This window comes from Mobula birostris, chromosome 21 (genome assembly GCF_030028105.1).
Source record: "Mobula birostris isolate sMobBir1 chromosome 21, sMobBir1.hap1, whole genome shotgun sequence".
NCBI lineage: Eukaryota > Metazoa > Chordata > Chondrichthyes > Myliobatiformes > Myliobatidae > Mobula > Mobula birostris.
Genome location: NC_092390.1, coordinates 35,874,490 through 35,895,362, shown reverse-complemented (window position 1 = coordinate 35,895,362; position 20,873 = coordinate 35,874,490). Strand labels below are relative to the sequence as shown.

At 40.4% G+C, this 20,873-nt stretch overlaps 1 protein-coding gene across 1 annotated transcript in view; it reads right to left on the bottom strand.

Moving 5' to 3' along the window:
* Positions 1 to 20,873, bottom strand: part of pcgf5b (polycomb group ring finger 5b) — a 156,758-nt gene that overhangs the window by 36,655 nt on the left and 99,230 nt on the right. The window contains exons 3-4 of the mRNA XM_072239303.1: positions 18,577 to 18,673; positions 3,839 to 3,894 (exon numbers count right to left, since the gene is read on the bottom strand). Coding sequence (XP_072095404.1) covers positions 3,839 to 3,894; positions 18,577 to 18,673 — 153 coding nt within the window. The remainder of the gene's footprint in view (positions 1 to 3,838; positions 3,895 to 18,576; positions 18,674 to 20,873) is intronic.

Here is a 20,873-nt window from a genome sequence, read left to right as displayed (position 1 = left end):
TTAGTTCCTACTACAAAAAATCGACAAAATATTTATATAAAATAAGTTCAACCATGGACTAAAAACCCAGGATATAATCTCTTAATTCTATTACAATTGCACGGTTTGCTGTCCATTGATCCTGTTTATAGTTACTGTTCTATAGATTAGCTAAGTATGCTCGCAGAAAAAGAATCTCAGGGTTGTATGTGGTGTCAGGTATGTACTCTGATAATACATTTTACTTTGACTTTAATTTGATTTTTAGAGAAAAGAAATATCATTAATCAAAATTCAAACCGTACACAGTAACAAAACATAATTCAATTCAATATACCAGTTTAGCCAAAATGCTTCAATAAAAATAGATTTTAAAATGGTATGCGTATGAATATTCATTTTTATTGACAAAAGAAATTGCCAAAACGTGTTCGATAGCTGGCTGCAGTCCACCTTGGAGGGTTAGGCATGCAGTGGTGAGGTGTGGGTTTGCTACTCTGCAGAAAAGTTTCAAGAAATCAACAACTCAGACAGAATCCAATGCATTTCTTATAAGTCAATCTAATGTCATATTTACAAACGCTGACAATAGGTGGCTGCTTAACCAGGCGATGAACAAAGTATTCAAATGCAAGTGAAACCAACTAATACATAGGAAATTCTTGAGAAAAACCTTGGAAAATTTGATTTATTTAACATAGATTAATAAGCTAAGCTATTCATAGTGGGACAAACATACATGGTCTTGCCAGTATACTTCAAAAGGCTATTCTCACAGCTATCTGGACTATTCCTCTTCTCACCCTGTCTCTTGCAAAAACGCCATCCCCTTCTCGCAATTTCTCCGTCTCCACCGCATCTGCTCTCAGGATGAGGCTTTTCATTCTAGGACAAGGGAGATGTCTTCCTTTTTTAAAGAAAGGGGCTTCCCTTCCTCCACTATCAACTCTGCTCTTAAACGCATCTCCCCCATTTCACGTACATCTGCTCTCACTCCATCCTCCCGCCACCCAACTAGGAATAGGGTTCCCCTGGTCCTCACCTACCACCCCACCAGCCTCCGGGTCCAACATATTATTCTCCGTAACTTTCGCCACCTCCAACAGGATCCCACCACTAGGCACATCTTTCCCTCCCACCCTCTCTCTGCATTCCGCAGGGATCGCTCCCTACGCGACTCCCTTGTCCATTTGTCCCCCCCATCCCTCCCCACTGATCTCCCTCCTGGCGCTTATCCGTGTAAGCGGAACAAGTGCTACACATGCCCTTACACTTCCTCCCTTACCACCATTCAGGGCCCCAAACAGTCCTTCCAGGTGAAGCAACACTTCACCTGTGAGTTGGCTGGGGTGATATACTGCGTCCGGTGCTCCCGATGTGGCCTTTTATATATTGGCGAGACCCGACGCAGACTGGGAGACCGCTTTGCTGAACACCTGCGCTCTGTCCGCCAGAGAAAGCAGGATCTCCCAGTGGCCACACATTTTAATTCCACATCCCATTCCCATTCTGACATGTCTATCCACGGCCTCCTCTACTGTAAAGATGAAGCCACACTCAGGTTGGAGGAACCACACCTTATATTCCATCTGGGTAGCCTCCAACCTGATGGCATGAACATCGACTTCTCTAACTTCCGCTAATGCCCCACCTCCCCCTCGTACCCCATCTGTTACTTATTTTTATACACACATTCTTTCTCTCACTCTCCTTTTTCTCCCTCTGTCCCTCTGAATATACCCCTTGCCCATCCTCTGGGTCCCCCCCCCCCGTGTCTTTCTTCCCGGACCTCCTGTCCCATGATCCTCTCGTATCCCCTTTTGCCTATCACCTGTCCAGCTCTTGGCTCCATCCCTCCCCCTCCTGTCTTCTCCTATTATTTTGGATCTCCCCCTCCCCCTCCAACTTTCAAATCCCTTACTCACTCTTCCTTCAGTTAGTCCTGACGAAGGGTCTCGGCCTGAAACGTCGACTGCACCTCTTCCTAGAGATGCTGCCTGGCCTGCTGCGTTCACCAGCAACTTTTATGTGTGTTACTTCAAAAGGCTGTTGGTAGTGATCATAACTACCGGCACTGGTAATGTAGTAAAGGAATCTACAGTGCCTATAAAGTGTATTCACACAGCCCCCCCCAGAAGATTTCATGTTTTACTGTTTTACAACATTGAATCACAACGGATTTAATTTGTTTTTTTGACACTGATCGACAGAAAAGGACTCTTCCATGTCAAAGTGAAAACAGATCTCTATAAATGATCTAAAATAATTACAAATATAAAACACAAAATAATTAATTGTATAAGTATTCACCACCTTTAATATGACACACCAAATCATCACTAGTGCAGCCAACTGGTTTCAGAAGTCACATAATTAGTTAAATGGAGATCTGTTTTTGGAGACCTGTGTGCAATCAATTGATTGTAGTATCTGGAAGGCCCAACTGCTGGTGAGTCAGTATCCTGGCAAAAACTACACCATGAAGACAAAAGAACACTCCAAGCAACTTTGTGAAAGGGCTATTGAAAAGCACAAGTCAGGAGATGAATACAAGAAAATTTCAAAGTCATTGAATGTCCCTTGGAGTACAGTTATGTCAATCAACAAGAAATGGAAAGAATATGGCACAGCTTTAAATCTGCCTAAAGCAGCTCGTCCTCAAAAACTGAGTGACAGTGCAAGAAGGGGACTAGAGAGGGAGGCAACCAAGAGACCTCTGACAACCCTGGAGGAGTTACAAGCTTCTGTGGATGAGATAGGAGAGACTGCATATACAACAACTGTTGCCCGGGTACTTCACCAGTCACAGCTTTATAGGAGAGTGGCAAAGAGAAAGCCACTGCTGAAAAAAATTCACATGAAATCTCAGCTAGAATTTACCAGAAGGCATGTGAGAAACTCTGAAGTCAGCTGGAAAAAGGTTCTATGGTCTGATTAAATGAAAATTGAGCTTTTTGGCCATCAGACTAAACACTATGTTTGGTGTAAGCCAAACACTGTGCATCATCAAAAACACACCATCACTACCATGAAGCATGGTGATGGCTGCATCATGCTGTGGGGATGCTTCACTGCAGCAGGCCCTGGAAGGCTTGAAATGGTAAGGGGTAAAATGAATCCAGAAAAATACAGGGAACTCTTGGAGGAAAACCTGATGCAGTCTGCCAGATAACTGTGACTTGGGAAAAGATTTGTTTTCCAGCAAGACAATGATCCCAAGCATAAAGCCAAAGCTACACAGGAATGGCTTAAAAACAACAAAGTTAATGTTCTGGAGTGGTCAAGTCAGATTCCAGACATTAATGCAATTCAGAATTTGTGGCTGGACTTGAAAAGAGCTGTTCATTTACAATCCCCATGCAATCAGACAGAGCTTGAGCATTTTATAAAGAAGGATGGGGAAAAATTGCAGTGTCCAGATGTGCAACGCTTATTGAGAACTATCCACACAGACTCAAGGCTGTAATTGTTACTAAAGGTGCATCTACTAAATACTGACTTGAAGGGGGTGAATACTTATGCAATCAATTACTTTGTATTTTATATTTTAATTAATTTAGATCACTTTGTAGAGACTGTTTTCACTTTGACACGAAAGAGTCTTTTTCTGTTGATCAGTGTCAAAAAAAGAAAATTAAGTCGACTGCGATTCAATGTTGCAAAACGATAAAATATGAAAACTTCGGGTGGGGAGGGGGTGAATACTTTTTACAGGCACTGTAACAAGGGTGTAAAATAAAATTTTCTAAACTATATCCATCTCTAAGTCATCAAAAAAGTACAACTGACTATTGTTTTAATAGGATTGAGTGTATTAAACATTTAGCTGAAAAAGAATATAATGAGTCTGTTGACTTACTTTCTTTCAGCCCAGGCACCAGCTTAAATATAATTTCTTCTAATGTGTTGTCCAACCTGGAAGACAGATTCAGAAAGGGTCACAACTGGTTCAAGGAACAGTCTTACTACAAATGATTCTAAAGTTAATATTCAGTCTTCACACATTTTAATTCAGTTGAAATCAAATTCCTTGATTTCCCTCTTCTGGTCTGCACACAAATGGTTCCAGCACACATAACTCTATTGCTGCACTTCATGCCCCTTCCCTGTTTGCTAGGCATGGAAAACTTAACCTGGAAGCATACCAATTTTTAGACAAAGGAGAAGCAGAAGTTTTTCCTCCTATAGACTTCCGTGACCTCATGTTATTTTCCTACCACATCTGCATTCATATGTTTGCTTGCTTTAAACATTTGCACAATTTGCTTTTCTCTCTCTCTGTCTCTTTCTCACTCTCTCGCTCCCTCCCTCCCCCCACATTGGCTGTTTGTAGGAATTTTTTTTAATGGTTTCTTTTGGCTTGCTTGTTTTGTGGCTGCCTGTAAGGAGACGAACCTCAAGACTGTATAACGTATAGAAACTTTGATAATAAATGTCCTTTGAACTTTGATGTGCTTCAGAGTGATAGTTATCCACACATCACTCAGAATGCTGTGTTCAGTTCTGACCCCCCCCCCCCCCACACTGTGTATTATAATGAGGCTTTGGAATAGAGCCCCAGGGACGTAACACAGAATGCCATAGGGACATGAATCAAATGTCTTCATTCTGCTCTGAATATTTCCATGATTCTCTGATACCGACTCACACTACAGAACTACCTGCACACAAGGAAGACGTCTAACAAATAATGAATTAAAGACCATGCACAGAATTGATCTCTGGTACTATCTTAATCGAATGTAAGGACTGGAGCGAAGTTCCTAGCCTTTTCCACTTTCTACAGTGGAAGCAGGCATGGGTGCAGCTCCAGTGCTGAACAAGGCTTGCACTCTGTATATAAACAAAAGAAGTCCAACTCTGAAAGTTTACGCTATTTGGTGAGATCACGTCTAAAACGAACATGCAGAAAAGTTGTGATATTTAGAGTGCTCTTGATATTCTTTCAGAAATCCTGTCAACATGCTCTTGGTGAGTCTGCTGTAATGGGCAACACTCATGGTTATGGAGGGGATAACTAGGATGGAGCATAAGGTGCTGTTCAAGCAGCCTCCTGCATTTTTTTTTAGAAACACACAATCACGCTGGTACAAGCTATGGCTTCAAGATCCTGACTTGTTCATTGTTGATACAGGAAAGGTTTACTGAATCCCAATGCAAGTCACTCATGCAGAATACTCAGTCTCTGACCTGTTCTAATAGCCAAAGTATTTATGTCTCGGGTTCATTTTATGACCGTTTATGGCTATGGGACATTTGCTGACAGAAATTATTTCAGCACATTCTCTGGGAAGCTCTGGGGAGTCTGGAGGTGGTTCATATGGCAAATATCTACCTGTTCTTGTAACCACAATGTTTATGTGGCTGGACCAATGATGACCCACATGATTTCAGTGTGTGATTCAGCAATGGTACTGTGATTGAACATCAAGAATAATTATTCAGACTTTCCCTTGCTTACGTTCACTGAGTGGCATAGAGGCAGAAACATAGAGTTTGTACAGCATGGAAACAGGCAACAACATGATTCTTCCATTTGCCAGCATTTGGCCCATGACCTCCTAAACCTTTCCAATCTATGTATCTATCCAACTGCCTTTCAAAATCTCTTACTGTACATACCCCACCAATTCCTCTGACAGCTAATTCCACCATTTCTGTAAAACAAAACTGACGCTCCAGTTCATATTAAATCTTTCCCCTTTCACTTTAAACTTATGCCCTCTAGATCTTGATTACCCAGCTCTGGGGGAAAGACTGCATTCACTCCATCTATGCCCTCGTGATTTTACACACCTCCACAAGATCACCTCTCAGTCTCCTACAGTCTAGGGAACAAAGAGCTATCCTGTCCACCCTCTCCCTATAACTCAGTTCCTCAAGTTGTTCCTTCTGCACTATTTTCAGTTTAATAAAATTTTCCTATAGCAGGGTGACCAAAATTGAAGACAATACTCAACACCGCACTGGACAACTGCACCTTGAATTCCCAACATTTACACTCACTGCCCTGACAGAATAAGGCCCTCATGCCAAATGCCTCCTTCACCATTCTGTCTACCTGTAACTCTACTTACAGTACTCCAAGGTCCCCATGCTCGACAACACTCCCAGTGCCCTGCCACTCATTGCGAAATTTCTACCTGGATTTGACTTTCCAAAACGCAACACCTTGTACTAATTCAAATTAAACTCCATTTGACATCCCTCATCCCACTTATTTGGCTGATCAAGGTCCCCCATAATTTTTGATAACCTTCTTCATTGTCCAGTATACTACCTATTTTAGTGTTATCTGCAAACTTACTATACATTCCTTATTCATTCTTATCCAAATTCTTAATTATTTATTATTCATTGTTTGAAATACAGAATAGGACTTCTTGCCCTTTGAGCCACGCCACCCAGCAACCCCCAATTTAACCCTAGCCTAATCAAGAGACAACTTACAGTGACCAAGTAACCACCAACTGGTACATCTTTAGAATGTGGGAGGAAACCGGAACACCCAGAGGAAACACACACATTCCATGGGGAGGACATACAGATTCCTTACAGGTGATATCAGATTCAACTCTGAACTCTTACGCCCCGAGCTGTAATAGCATTGCGCTAACTGCTACACTAGCATGGCACCCAACTGTTAATATAGATGACCAAAAGCACCACCACTGAGGTACGCCACTAGTGAAAGGCCTCCAATTTAAGGGAAAAAACCTCACTCATGGTTATCATGGCTTGTAGAGAGATATGCATTAGTTGGAAAAATGAGCTGACAAATGGCGGATGGAATTTAATGCAGACAAGTGAGAGAGTTTGCACTTCAGTAGGACAAACTAGGGTAGGTCTTACACAGTGAATGGCAGGCCACTGAAGAATGTGGTAGTACAAGCGGATCTGGGAATTTTGGTCCATAATTTAAAGTGGTGTCATAAGTAGACAAGGTCATAAAGAAAGCTTCTGGCAAATTGGCCTTCATAAATCAAAGTATTGAGTACAGGAGTAGCGATATTATGTTGATGTTCTATAAGACGTTGGCGATGCCTAATTTGGAGTAATTTGTGTAGTTTTGTTCACCTCCCTATATAAAAAAATGCAAACAAGGTTGAAAGAGTACAAAGAAAATTTACTAGGATGTTGCTGGGTCTGCAGGACTTGAGTTATAAGGAAAGATTGAATAGGTTAGGACTGTATTCTTTACAACATTGATGATTGAGAGGAAATTGATAGAGGTATACAAAATTATGAGAGGTATAGGTAGGGTTAATGCAAGCAGGCTTTTTCCATGGAGGTTGGGTGGGGCTACAACCAGAAGTCATGGGTTAACGGTGAAAGGTGAGAAGATTCAGGGAACAGGAGAGAAAACTTCTTCACTCAGAGGGTCATCAGAGTGTGGAATGAGCTGCCAGCAGAAGTGGTTCATGTGAGCTCAATTTCAACGTTTGAGAGAAGTTTGGTACATTGATAGTAGGAGTATGGAGGACTGTGGTCCAGGTGCAGGTCGATAGGAGTAAGCAGTTTAAATGGTTTCAGCATGGACTATGAGCTGAAGGGCCTGTTTCTGTGCTGTGCTTTCCTCAGTGGTGGATTCCAGTGTTGTAATCATATTATAACATCTTAGCTAAAGCCACAATTAGTTCTGGATTACAGGTCTTCTGTGCTAAGATCTGGTCCCTTGCACTCCCCTTTATACAGTGTTTTCAGCCATTTATTGGGATCATCTGCAGCGACTGATGGAGGGGATCTGAGGAGAATGCTGAGATGCATCACCTGTGCAGCATGACTGGCTGAACATGGTTACAGATACTTGTCAGACTTTCTTTAGCACTCATATCCTGAGCCACAGCAATCCCAACTCTTATCATTAGAAATAGTTATTCATTGGTATTTTCCTTTTGAAAGAGACCAACGTCAAGTAAACCACCCAGAAGATAAACACTACAAGTACAATTTTAAAGTAATTAAATAAAGGAAATTTATCCTGACTGTAGTAATAAAATTGTAAATCTCAAATAAAGGCCTCTGCAGTTCACAGGGCTAAAATTCTTGGCATTGCACTCTTAATAGAAAATCTGCTGAAGTATATTACAGATTTATATTAGCTGTGATTCAAAATCAATAGATAAACAGAAAACAGATGGTGGCACATTAATCCAACTATTTATTTATACAAAAAAAATGTCTGAATCTAATAAGTTGCATTTCAGTATCACAGCTGTAAAGCTTGACTAACACTTGCAAATGTCCAGCTCAATTTGCGTGCTTAGAGCAAAAAGGCATAAAGCAAACCAGTAAATAACAAAAAATGGCTCTCGTCCATGGATGCTACTGCCAGGAAGAAACTACTATCCATAAAACCATAAGATATAGGAGCAAAATTAGGCCATTCAGACCATCAAGTCTGCTCTGCCTTCAGCTACCCTTGCTCAAGACAAGCTGGTTACTAAATAGCCTTTCTAGCCAACCATCATAACCGACCCTCAGACTGAGAAAGCCACATATAAAGGCTTGAAAGCTTAACTGCTACAATAAATCCATCAGTACTGCTTGAGCTTGGAGCAACTATCTTTTGTGATGCATACAAAGATTATACCAAAAGAGTAATGGGATGTTTAGAGTCACAGAATCATGTAGACCATACTAATAATATAGTGGATTTTTCAAGTTCAGGATAAAGAAGAACACGAACACAGTGCAAGGAAAGCAGTATCTATCACCAGCTACCCCCATCATCCAGGCCCTTCTCTCTTCTCACTGCTGCCATTGAGAAGGAGGTATAGGAGCCTTAGGCCTCACGCCACCCAGTTCAGGACCAGTATTATACTTCAACCATCAGACTCCTGAACCAGTGAGGATAACTTTACTTACCGCAACACCAAACTGGCTCCATAACCTACAGACTCACTTTCAAGGACTCTATAACTCATGTTCTCAGTACTCATTATTCATTAGCACAATTTAGCTCCATTGGTTCTTTGTCAGTCTTTGTTTATGTATACTCCATAGATGCTGCCTGACCTGTTGAGTTCCTCCAGCATTTTGTAAGTTTTACTCTGGATTTCCAGTGTTTGCAGAAGCTCTTGTGTTTGTTAAGGTAACATGTCCGTACTTTGATAAAAAAATTACTTTGACCTTAATCTTTAAACATTCTATAATTAGGTTTTGAATGGCAATACCTGAAGTGCAAGAGATGTGCAGATATTCCAGAGTTTGAGGGAAAAAAACAGTTTTATTTGCAAAAATAAATTGGTGTACAGAAGAAATGATGATCTCAATCCCTCACAGCGAAGCTGTGCACCATGTTAAAGTCTCTCATCTATAAAGCAATAACATGGGTCCGAAAATGTCCAGCGAATAAAACTAGTTGAATTTTACTTTAAATGGGTAATCTGTTTCTATTATTTTTGAATATATAGTCACCCTACCCTGCCAGTTTCTGAGAAAACTCAATGAACACAGGCCAAGAGGTCCACATATAAATATGGAAAACATATTCGGGGTGTGCATGTTGGTCCTTTCAGCCTATTCTGCTATTCAATATAATGTTGTTCATGTGCCTCAACTCAACAAAACAAAGAGCTAGATATTGACTTCCCTGGAAGGGTGGGGGTGGGGTGGAGTGGCAGAGCACTGCTTCTGTTTACATCAATGGTGTTGATGTTGAGAGGGTTGAGAGCTTCAAGTTCCCAAGTTCACCTATAGCCTGTCCTGGTCAACCACGTTGCGGTCATGGCTAAGAGAGATCACCAATGCCTCTACTTCCTCAAGAGGCTAAAAGAAATTGGCAAGTCCTTGTTGACTCCTAACAATTTTTACTGATGTACTATAGAGAGCATCCTGTTTGGACGCAAAATGGCTTGGTATGACAACTACTCTGGACGTGACTGTAAGAAACTGCAGAGTTCTGGACACAGCCCAGCACATCAGAATAACCAGAACCTATCTATACCTCTCCCTACCTTAGTAAAGCAGCAAGCATAATCAAAGTCCCCACCCACCCTGAACATTCTCTCTTCTCCCCTCTCCAATCAAGCAGAAAATACAAAGGCCGGCAAGCATACACCACAAGCCTCAAGAACGGCTTCTCTCCCACAGTTATCAGACTGTATGATAAGATGGATTCTTGGCCTCACAGTCTACCTTGTTATGATCCTGCACTTCATCATTTACCTGCACTGCATCTTTTGGTAGCTTTTACAGTTCACTTTACCTTATTCTGAAACAATGAACGGTGTAAACAGAGTGATCTGTATAAAGAGTAAGCAAAACAATTTTTTCACTGTACCTTGGTACACGTGGCAGTAATAAACCAACACCAGTAGCCTCTATACCATTACCTGGGTGCCTTTTGCATCTAGAAACAATCTATTTCCTTCTGAGTATATTCAGTGGCTTGGGCTCTGTGACATGTGTCGGAAAACACTTTTCATTTCAGTCTTAAATATCTTATCCAGTATCCTTAGTCTGTAAGTGCTTATTCTTGACCCACCCAGACAGAGCAAAACATCCTTCCTGCATCCAGTATGTTGAATCCTGTCCGATATTTTTTTTTTTTTTTTTTTAACACACATTTCAGTGAGAATTCCTTTTTCCTAAAATATATTTGTTAATAATCCTGCTTCAAATTCTAAACTTAGATTGCACAGGATTTACCCTTCTGTCTCGCCAATGTGTGATAGATGCCAAGGGACGGAAGCCACGTTATCACACACCTTTTGGTTTTGCCCATTACTGACTGGATTTTGGTCCAAAATATTCGACTGGTGCTCAAAGGCCTATAAAAGGTCCTTCCCCTTGGAAGCTGGTCTCACTATATTTGGCTGCTCGCAATCTACTATTTGTTTCCCTGCAGCCATACAACAGTCTCTGATGCTGGGGATGATTGCTGCCAAAAGACTTATCTTGAGGGAATGGAAACCACCTTCTCCCCCTTCCTTTCGGAGATGGATGGCTGATATGATCTCAGTCATACAGATGGAGAAACTTAGGTTCTTGAGAACCAATTCAATTAAAAAATTTTCGGCTATCTGGGATCCATTTCTTGCCTACCTGGACGAGGCCGGGGGCGGATGAGCAATTTCCCCCCAGCTGATTTCTCACGGCCCTCATTTGAGATTTAATGTTTAGTACTTTTGAGCGCTTTGTATAATAGGCATCCTTCTAATGTTATGACTTTTTTTTGTTTATTTCTTTTTTATATATGTCTGAGCTGGTATGTTTTTGTTGATTTCATTGTTTTTTTTTGAAAATTTTGAAAATAAAGTATTTAAAATAATCCTGCTTCAAGTTTTTTTGTCATTCAACCACACATACAGCCAAAAGAAACAATGCTACTCTGGGGCCAAGGTACAAAACATAGTACAACTGTCACACACAAGGCACACATAGCTCATGTAAGATAGCAAACATTATGCGGTATCAGTAAAATACAGTCACACAAAAAAAAACAGTCCAAGACCCTGAGTCCATGAACGTTGCAGCAGTCTGCAGTTGGACACACTACAGCTTGTCTTCTGCCTAGTGAATACTGGGACACCACCCCACACTGCCTCCTGTGCAGTACACTGACTCCGATGCCTCTCTCCTGGGCGGCTGCAAGCAGGTGACACCACAGCTTGAGACTCAGTCCTCGCTACGACTGAGGCCATGAGCTCTCCCACCATTTGCCAGTAAAACAGTGAATTGGACTTGCAGCATTCCACATTAACTATGTCCAACAGGGTCTTGCGATCACAAGAGAAGCGACCAAGACAATCACTCGCTGTTAGACTGCCTTTGTGCACAAACTCCTCTGAAGCCTCTCTGATGCAGGCAGCAGAACGATCTGCTGCAAGCCTCAGCCAATGAGCAACTCGCTGATGGAATAGACCTGCAGTACTTTAAGATCTTAATATCCAGCAGTGTCTTGCAATCATAAAAAATGTTTTAAAAAGACAATTAACACCTTTGGTTGATCCTGTAGAAGCCACTGCGATTGAATATGCCACCATTTTACCAGCAGATCCTAGTTAACGCAATCAGTGCTATTTCTCCAATGGCTAAGGTGCTTGCTTTAGTTAGTCCAAATCACCCAATAATATGAGGCAGGAATCCCTACTAGGAATTTTATTCCAGGGTTGAAGCTTAATCTTCACACACTCTTTTCCTCAGTTAGACCAAGGCTGTTCTGGTACACTGAAGGTGGTGATAAATTACCTCTGTGATGTCTGCCTTTGCTCAGTGTGGCTCCCAAGAAGTGGGAAGTGTTCTATGTCAGCAAAATAGCTTTTTACTAACTACCCTATTGGTCCTACTTAATATCATGAAAACCTCACAAAATCATATATGGGCATGCTCATTAAGTAGTGACATATTAACTGTAATGATCATCTAAGAGTTACTTTTATTCTGGAAAAAAAGGTAGTAAAGCATTTCTGGGTAGAGTAGCAAGCTTGGAGACAAAGGAGACTGCAGATGCTGGAACATGGAGTGGAATATGGAACAAAAAATGAGCAGCTGGAGGAAGTCAGTGTGTCAGTCAGCATTTGTGGAGGTACAGTTGGTCTGGACTGAGTCTCAAACTGAACATCAAATGTCCATTTTTCTCCACAGATGCTGCCTATCCCATTAGCTCCTCAAGTAGCTTGTTTTTCGCTCAAGACTAGTTACCTTTTTCACTTCATTTGTTTCATGTACTAATAACTTAGCACTGTTAAATTGGTTTGAATAATTATAGATAAAACAGTCTATTCTAACAAATTCTCTTTGGCTGTACAGAATACAGTTGGGCTCAGTAAAACTGTTATAGTTACTTCATGAGAAATCTCACAGAGACTCTGTCGACTATTTTTCAGGAGCTTGACCCAGATGTGTTCTGTACATTTAGAATATGTAACTTCATGAAATCCCAACGGCTGCCCATCCTGGTGTATCAAAAATCACTGTATTCTGTGGAATGCAAACAACTGAACTCTCTGAACTCAGCATTACGCTGCATGTAGAACCTAACTACCCCACAGTTTAATCGACTTACAAAGAATGAATACACGATCACAAGAAATAATTTCTAAGTACTTCTGTATCAAAAGACTGAATGGCTTATTATATGAAACACGTTTGATGGCTCTAAGGTTGTATTCACTAGAATTCAGAAGAATGAGGGGTGATCTCATTGAAACCTATCACATGGTGAAAGGCCTTGATAGAGTAGATATGAAGAGGATGTTTTCCATGGTGGGAGAGTCTAAGACCAGAGGACACAGAATCAGAATAGAGGAGTGTCCTTTTAGAATGAAGGTGAGGAGGTATTTCTTTAGCCAGAGAGTGGTGAATATGTGGAATTTGTTGCCACAGGCTGCTGTGGAGGCCAAGTATTTCTGTATATTTAAGGCAGTGGCTGGTAGATACTTGATTGGTCAGGGCATGAAGGGATACGGGGAGAAGGCTGGAGATTGGGGCTGAGAGGAAAATTGGGTCAGCCATGATGAATGGTGGAGCAGACTCAATGGGCCAAAGGGTCTAATTCTGCTTCTATATCTTATGGTCTGATTACCATATTTCCAAATGTTCAGAAATTATTTCTTGCAGATGCGGGAACTCAACAGTTTTATTGTCTTTTAAGTTGATACAATATAGTAAACGGAATGGTGCAATAGTGAAAAAACTCAGCAAGTCAGACAACAAATGTCAGTGGCTGCCCTGTGTGTAGTAGATCAATAAATACCTCGCTTTGAAGCCATATGATATGCAAGAAATGCAATGGGCAGTTCACAAGCTGATAGGATCTAGCCACATACACACCTTATTCTAGCATAGTTTAAGAAGAGGAGGAAAGCAGACCTAGAGTGCAGATTAGTCAGATTAGAATAGTTACACCTAATGTTGAATTTTACATCAAAATTCACTTTCAAATGTTCCATTCAAATTACCTGTCAATTTAATGCATAATGTGCAAAGAATGCTTTCTATACATCTATTTAAAAATGCTTAATTTCTACTACTGAATATTTGGATTTTCTCATTTAATGATGAGCCAAAGCATACTTCTGGCTGGTTGGTAGTTCCATACAGAATAACTGGCATTGCCCTCTGCACAAGTCAGCTTGTCTCTGAGCCTTATGTCTGTGCTTTGAAACATGGAAGCCCCAGACAAGCTGCTGTTCGATGAACAAGCCTAAATTCACTCAGCTCAAGAGTCAGATAATTTCACATCTGGCCTCGTGAGCTGTCGATCATGAGTGAACAGCTAAGTATTGGTTTATTTATGTTCATTCTGCTTTTAATTAATTTCTTGTAAACGATTGGTTTCATAAGCAAACTTTTATTTCCAAATATTTATTGACCAATTTTTAAAATTTTTTTTCAATTTCTCTAAGTCTGAAAGAGTTGTTTTTAAATGTTCATGATTAACCAGAACAATTATAAAATAGGCCTCTAAATTTTCATCAGCTGTTTTCCTTTCCTTAACCTGGACCTCCTGATCCTGACCAAGCCAAACTTGATAACTTTGGTGTTGTGATGTTGGCCGAGCTTGGCAATTAGCTTGCAGATGTTTCATCACCAGTTGAGGTGACATCCTCAGTGCGTAGTAGTTGGTGTTTCTTTCTGCAAGTGCTCACACTTACATAGGCCTCCGTTTGCTTGCCTCGGTCCTGATTGGCTACCCCTTCTGTGAGCTTTGAATTCTATTGGCTCACATTTCTTTGGCTCTTAGGGGTTCATAGACGGCATGTTTGTTTACGGAGTTATCAGAGAGAACCACCCTTCAAAAAATTCTTATTCCTGCTTCGTGCTTGCCTGCGCAAGAACATTCACAGTGTCCCAGTTAAAGTGGTGTCCCTCTTGGTCTTCATGTATCGAGATCAACGACAGTGAATCATGTCTCCGTACCACCAGTTTGTGTTCCTGTAAACAAGTTGAGAGTTTACATCCTGTCTGGCTGATGTAGTTCTTGTTGCAGACTCCACAGGTGATCCTGTACATCACATTGCTTTAGTCGGTTGTCTCTACTGGTTCCTTAGTCCTTGAGAAATGCAAGCCAGTAGAATTCAAACATCAACTGAAGGGATAGCCAATTAGGACTGAGGCAACTGAGCAGGGGCCTCTATAAACATGAGCACTCCCACACAGAAACACCAACAATTGTGCACTGAGGACATCACCTCGACTGGTGATGAAATGTCTGCAAGCTAATTGTCAAGCTTGGCAAACACCACAACATCAAACATCTCAACCTCAGCCATCCACCCTCCTAAACTTAATAACTTTGTCTAGCTTACTCTTCTAACTTGCTTGCGTACTTTCTAAATAGAAAACAGCTCTTTTTGGACAACTTCCTTTGGCAACCTTAATTTCATTAATCTTGGTAAAGAACTTTCTACCACAGTTCTATCCTGTAGCTGATAATTTAATAATGTTGAGAAAGCTACAAAATCTTGTGTTTGTTATTTGGTGTCCCACCACAAGTGTGGCAATATCTCTCAAATCACCATATCTTAAGTCTACTTTGATGGAGTTCACATGTTTTGGAAGTACTCGCTATTAAATCCTCTTTGGGGAAATGGTAACCAATGCAGATTGCAGCTATGGTGTGTTGATGGTGGAAAGGAAAAATGTTGAAAATGGTAGAGGGGGTGCCAATAAAGTGGCTGCTTTGTCCAAGAGCTTTATTGGAACTGTGCACATTCAGGTGTATAGACAGAATTCCAACACATTTCTGGTGCCAAGAGGATATTGGAAAAGATCTGTGACTGTGAGAGGGTTGATCAGGTATGTGGGGAATTACACATAATACCACCAGTTCTAGCAGATACAGTATTTACATGGTTATTCCAGTTAAGGTTCTTGTCAACATTGACACTATCCACTGCCCCGTGACAGTGACAGTTATATCACTGAGTGTCAGTGGGTGGTGGTTAAGATTTACCTTCTTGTGGATTGCTATTGTCTGGCACTCAGGTAGTGTTAAAATGATTGCCATCTTATGAAACCAAGCATGATTGTTTCCAGAGGGTTTCTCCATCTGAATACAGGCTAATTCATTATGTAAATAATACTAAGTGATTTAAACACTGTGCAATCATCTGCAAATATCCATATTTCCAAAGGAAGATGGATGGCCAGCTAAACATCATAGTTGGAGATGACTGAATCCAAGTCATTGCCCTGAATACACCTTAACAGATGTCCTCAGGCTGGGTCAATTGATTTCTAACAACCTTAACCATTTGCTTTTGCAAAGGACTCCACTCAATGCAACATTTTCTCCACAATTCTCATTTGCTTTAATTTTACAATAGCTCCTTAATGGCACATTTTGATAAATATTGCATTCAAAGCTAAGTACAGTCCTGCCCAACTCACCTCCAGGAAATGGCTCTTTTCTCCTTTGTTTTACATAAACATTTGAACCAGATTTTTTTTTTGCTTAAAGCTATGTTTCCTATTTCATTCACTTGCCTTCATTAATTCACTTTATTTGTAACTTATTTCTTTCTCGTTTCCCTCAATTTTATGTTTTCAGTTTTATTTATGTATACAGGGAACACAACATTGAAATAAAGTATTTTGGTGAAAGAACTGTAAAATAATATCTTGGAAGTATAGACAGGTGAACAGAATAGGCAGGTGTAACTTGACATGGCAAAGAAACAAGAAATGGAAGAATATGTTCAGTGGAGAGATGTCGAATGGTCTGGAAAAGGCAGTAGAAATGCCAAGGCATTTTATAAATGAGAAAGGAAGTACAAGAGTAAAAAGAAAGTAACAGATTCATGCAATGTAAAATATTACTGCAAGCTGTATTACAAAGAAAGACAATGTAGCCACACAGAATGAACATCAAAATCTAAAGTCATAAGTCTGAAAATCTAGAGTTATAAGGCGGATTTTTATTATGAGCACTTTCCAGTGGAGCAGAGAAATTGAGCAAATTAAAAGTTTGATTGTTTCTAATAGGAAGAACAGGAATAACTATTTGCTTTTGTCACTAATGGATGTAAAGTTTGTTCATGTTGAGTTGCCGAAGCCTGGGATTTTTTGCCGTGGGAGACAACTGAGACAGATAATATGCATTAGTTAAAGAAATAGAAGATAGCATTTGAAGCAGAGGACTATACAGGGGCCATGAGAGAAGACTGAAGAAGTGGGATTAGTTTTTAAATTATTCTGTCAAAGATATAATATGCCCAGAGTGTCCTAACTCCATTTTATAACACCGCTGTGGCCCTGTTCACTCCTTCTATATTCTATCTTAATATCAGTGATAATTTCTACCAATCATTTCACTTATCCATTCATTTACTGATAATTTAACAAAGACTCCCTTTGGAATTCCAGTCCTCAGTGCTCGTAAAGCCTAATTAGCTCACTGAGACGGGCATGAATCACATCTTCATTTGTTCCACATTCTTTAACTTTATCAAATTTTACACCAGTTAACATCCTTAAACCTTTGCATCTAGTAATGATAAATGTCATCAAACCTTAGATCTTAAAGGAACTCCCACATTGTTTCCAATGCTAAATCTGCTTCTTCGATACTTAGCTTCCTCCTTCTTCATGCCATTTGCTTAATTTTCCACCTTTATAGGACGTGAATACCGTCCCATACTTGGAGAAGCTTTCCTTGCATTCCATACCCTCTAGAATTGAAGATGAGTAAGAGCTTGTCCTCATTAATCCTGTCAGCTCTAGTTTGGAATTTTTCTTTCTATATCTTTTTTTTCCAATACCATGGTCCAAATTTACATCAACTTTCAGAATATATTGCTCAACAAACTCTGCCTCTCCACATGTGTATGGTTATTGTGCTGAAACTAGCTTTATTGTACCAACCTGCTTTTCTGCATTCTTTCCTAGGTTTTGTAGACTATGGACCTCATTGCATAGTGCACCCTCTTCTTCTGATAAAAGTCATGAAAATTTGTATAAACATAAGAGATCCTGCCGATACTGGAATTCCAGAGCAACGAACAGAACCTGCTAGAGGAACTCAGTAGGCCAGGCAGAACTTATGGAGAGGAATAAGCAGTCGACGTTTCGGGCAAAAAAACCTTCATCAGGACTGGAAAGAAAGGGGGAAGAAACCAGAATAAGAAGGTGTGGGGGCGGGGGGGAGGCAAAGGTGTACAAGCTGGCAGGTGATGCTGAGACCGGGTAAGGGTGAAGGTAAGTGAGTGGGGGAGGGGGAAGATGACATGAGAAGCTGGGAGGTGACAGGTGGAAGAGGTAACGGGCTGAAGAAGAAGGAATCTGATAGGAGAGGAAAGTAGACCGATGGGAGAAAGGGAAAGAAGGAAGTGATGGGTGGGTGAGAAGAGAAGGGAAAAAAGAGGTGCCAGAGTGGGGATTGGAAAAAGAGAAAAGGGAGAGGGAGGAGAAAACACCAAAAGTTAGAGATATTGATGATAGTGCCTATGATAATCGATAATAGTTAGGTTGGAGACTACCCAGATGAAATATGAGGTGTTGCTCCTCATCATGGCAATAAAGGAGTCCATGGACCATGTGTTCTTTATCTTGTCTTCTCTTCCATGAATTTCAACTTGTGATGTTCTTGATTTATCAACTTTAAAAGAACCTTATTTGAGTCATATCATATTTTATAATGAAACGTACCTTAACATTTCCAATGGGTTAGTTTCATGAACTTGAATTCCACATCTTGGACAATCATTTGTGTCTTCAAAATGTTGAACAATACAGCTTTTGCAAACTGTAAAAGAAAACATAAGTTATTAGAACCTCATTTTTATTGAACTAACATTTAAAACAACCTTTCAAATAAAACATCGTATTTTAGACAGATCATTTCAACTAATAATATTTGCAACTATAACTTATAACTAAAGATGAAATGTAATTGACTTGCTTCAGTACATTTAAAATTAAAGTGAAGATGCATTTCTTTCATATGGCTGCATCATTGTATGGTATGGAAGCTGCAAGGTATCAGATCACAAGACCCTACAGAGGATAGTAAAAGTTGCCTAGAGGGTCACTGGGGTCTCCCTTGTCCCTATTTGTGACATTTACCGGAGGCATTGTAAACGAAGGGTGTGAAATATTGTTGAGGATCCCTACTGCCCATCCCACAATCTCATTGAAACTCAACCATCAGGAAGGAGGTACAGCAGTATCAGGTCTAGGACTGCCAGACTGGTTAACAGCTTCTTCCCTCAGGCTATGAGAATAACGAATACCATGTCACCACTGAGGTCTTGTCTCTAGGTCAGCAAGCTGTTTACTGTTTACCTGCGCTGGGCACTTCACATGCATTTTGAATTAAATTTATTAATTTACTGTCATTGTGGATTTGTTTTATAAGCTGTGTGAGTGATATGTTCTGTGGGTGCACCTTGGTCCAGAGGAACATTGTTTCGTTTGGCTGTATATATTTACAGTTAGATGCCAATAAATTTGAACTTGATTTATGAAGTCCTCAGTGTTACAGCAAAATGCATCATAGACAAAGAACAGCGGAGTGTGGTAAATGAGTACTTACACCAATTGTGTGCAAACATAAGGTCTCTGAAAACTTCAGAGAAACCCTTTTCATCTGAGCACATTAAGCACATGGCGGAGTATAATTGCTGGTATTATTCCTATCAATGTTCATCAACTACTCTAGAAATTTTTGCTCTTGTTGTTTGAAACTGTTACTTACTGAGATGTTGGGCATGGAACCCTGCAATCTGCCAGCAATTACTGAGAAATTCCATTCTACATACAGCTGTCCACTTTTAAAGTTTTTAACTCATACACAGTAAAACTGAAATAAATCCTGACCTTACTGTGACAGCTATTCTTTAGTTCAGCAATAACTTTATTACCATCTTGTTAATTGTGCATAATTGAAGCTGCCAGTATAGACAAGATGAAGGATCCTGATGAAGGGTCTCGGCGCGAAACATCGACTGTTTACTCTGTTCCATAGATGCTGCCTGGCCTGCTGAGTTCCTCTAGCATTTTGTGTGTGTTGCTTGGATTTCCAGCATCTGCAGATTTTCTCTTGTTTGTGAGTATACACAAGATAACCTGAGCTAACTAAAGCCTTCATCTCGTATTGTTTTACCAGGATGCTGCCTGGATTAGATGACATTTCTTATGATGAAAGGTTGAGTGAGAAAGGGCTTTTCTTTTTGGAGCAAAGAAGGATGACAGGTGACTTGATGAAGGTGTGTAAGATTATAAGAGACGCTGATAGAGTGGACAGCCAGCACCTTTTTCCCATGGCTAATACCAAAGCACATCCTTTAAGATGAGTGGAACAGATTGCAGGGGTAGGATTTTTTTTTAACACAGAGAGAGGTAAGTACCTGAAATGTATAGCAAGGGGTGGTGGGATAGGCAGATACATTAGGGGCATTTCAGAGACTCTTGGACAGGCACAAGGATGAAAGAAAAACGGAGGGAAGAGGTGGATTGATTGAGGAGTAGGATAAAAGGTTGGCACAACATCATGTTCTACGTTCTATGTTTAATTTGAATTGATTTTTATCTGGTACCAAATTCAAAAAAATTGGACTGATGCTAAAACTAGAATCTCATTCTCAGAAGACCAATTGCATTATCCAAAGATATTTTGTAGTTGCACGGTTATCACTGAAGTGGGGCTCAGCAGCTGTGCTTTGCTAGGAATTGGTGCAGGGAGCAAGGAAAACAATTTTCCCTTAGGATCCATCCCTCCATGATCCCACCAGTTCAGCCTTCACAAGGATGAATGAGCCAAGTGTGATTATCACCCTGATAATCCTGATTAACTACAGCAATGAAACTAAAGGAATGGAAACACTTCCAGTCCAGGAAAACAACCAGATTTTTAGTGGGATTCCTTATGGGCTCATGAGTACTGTCAGTAGCCAGCTATACTGCAAGAAGTCAGCAACCTTGACCAATCCCACTGCCCGAAATGC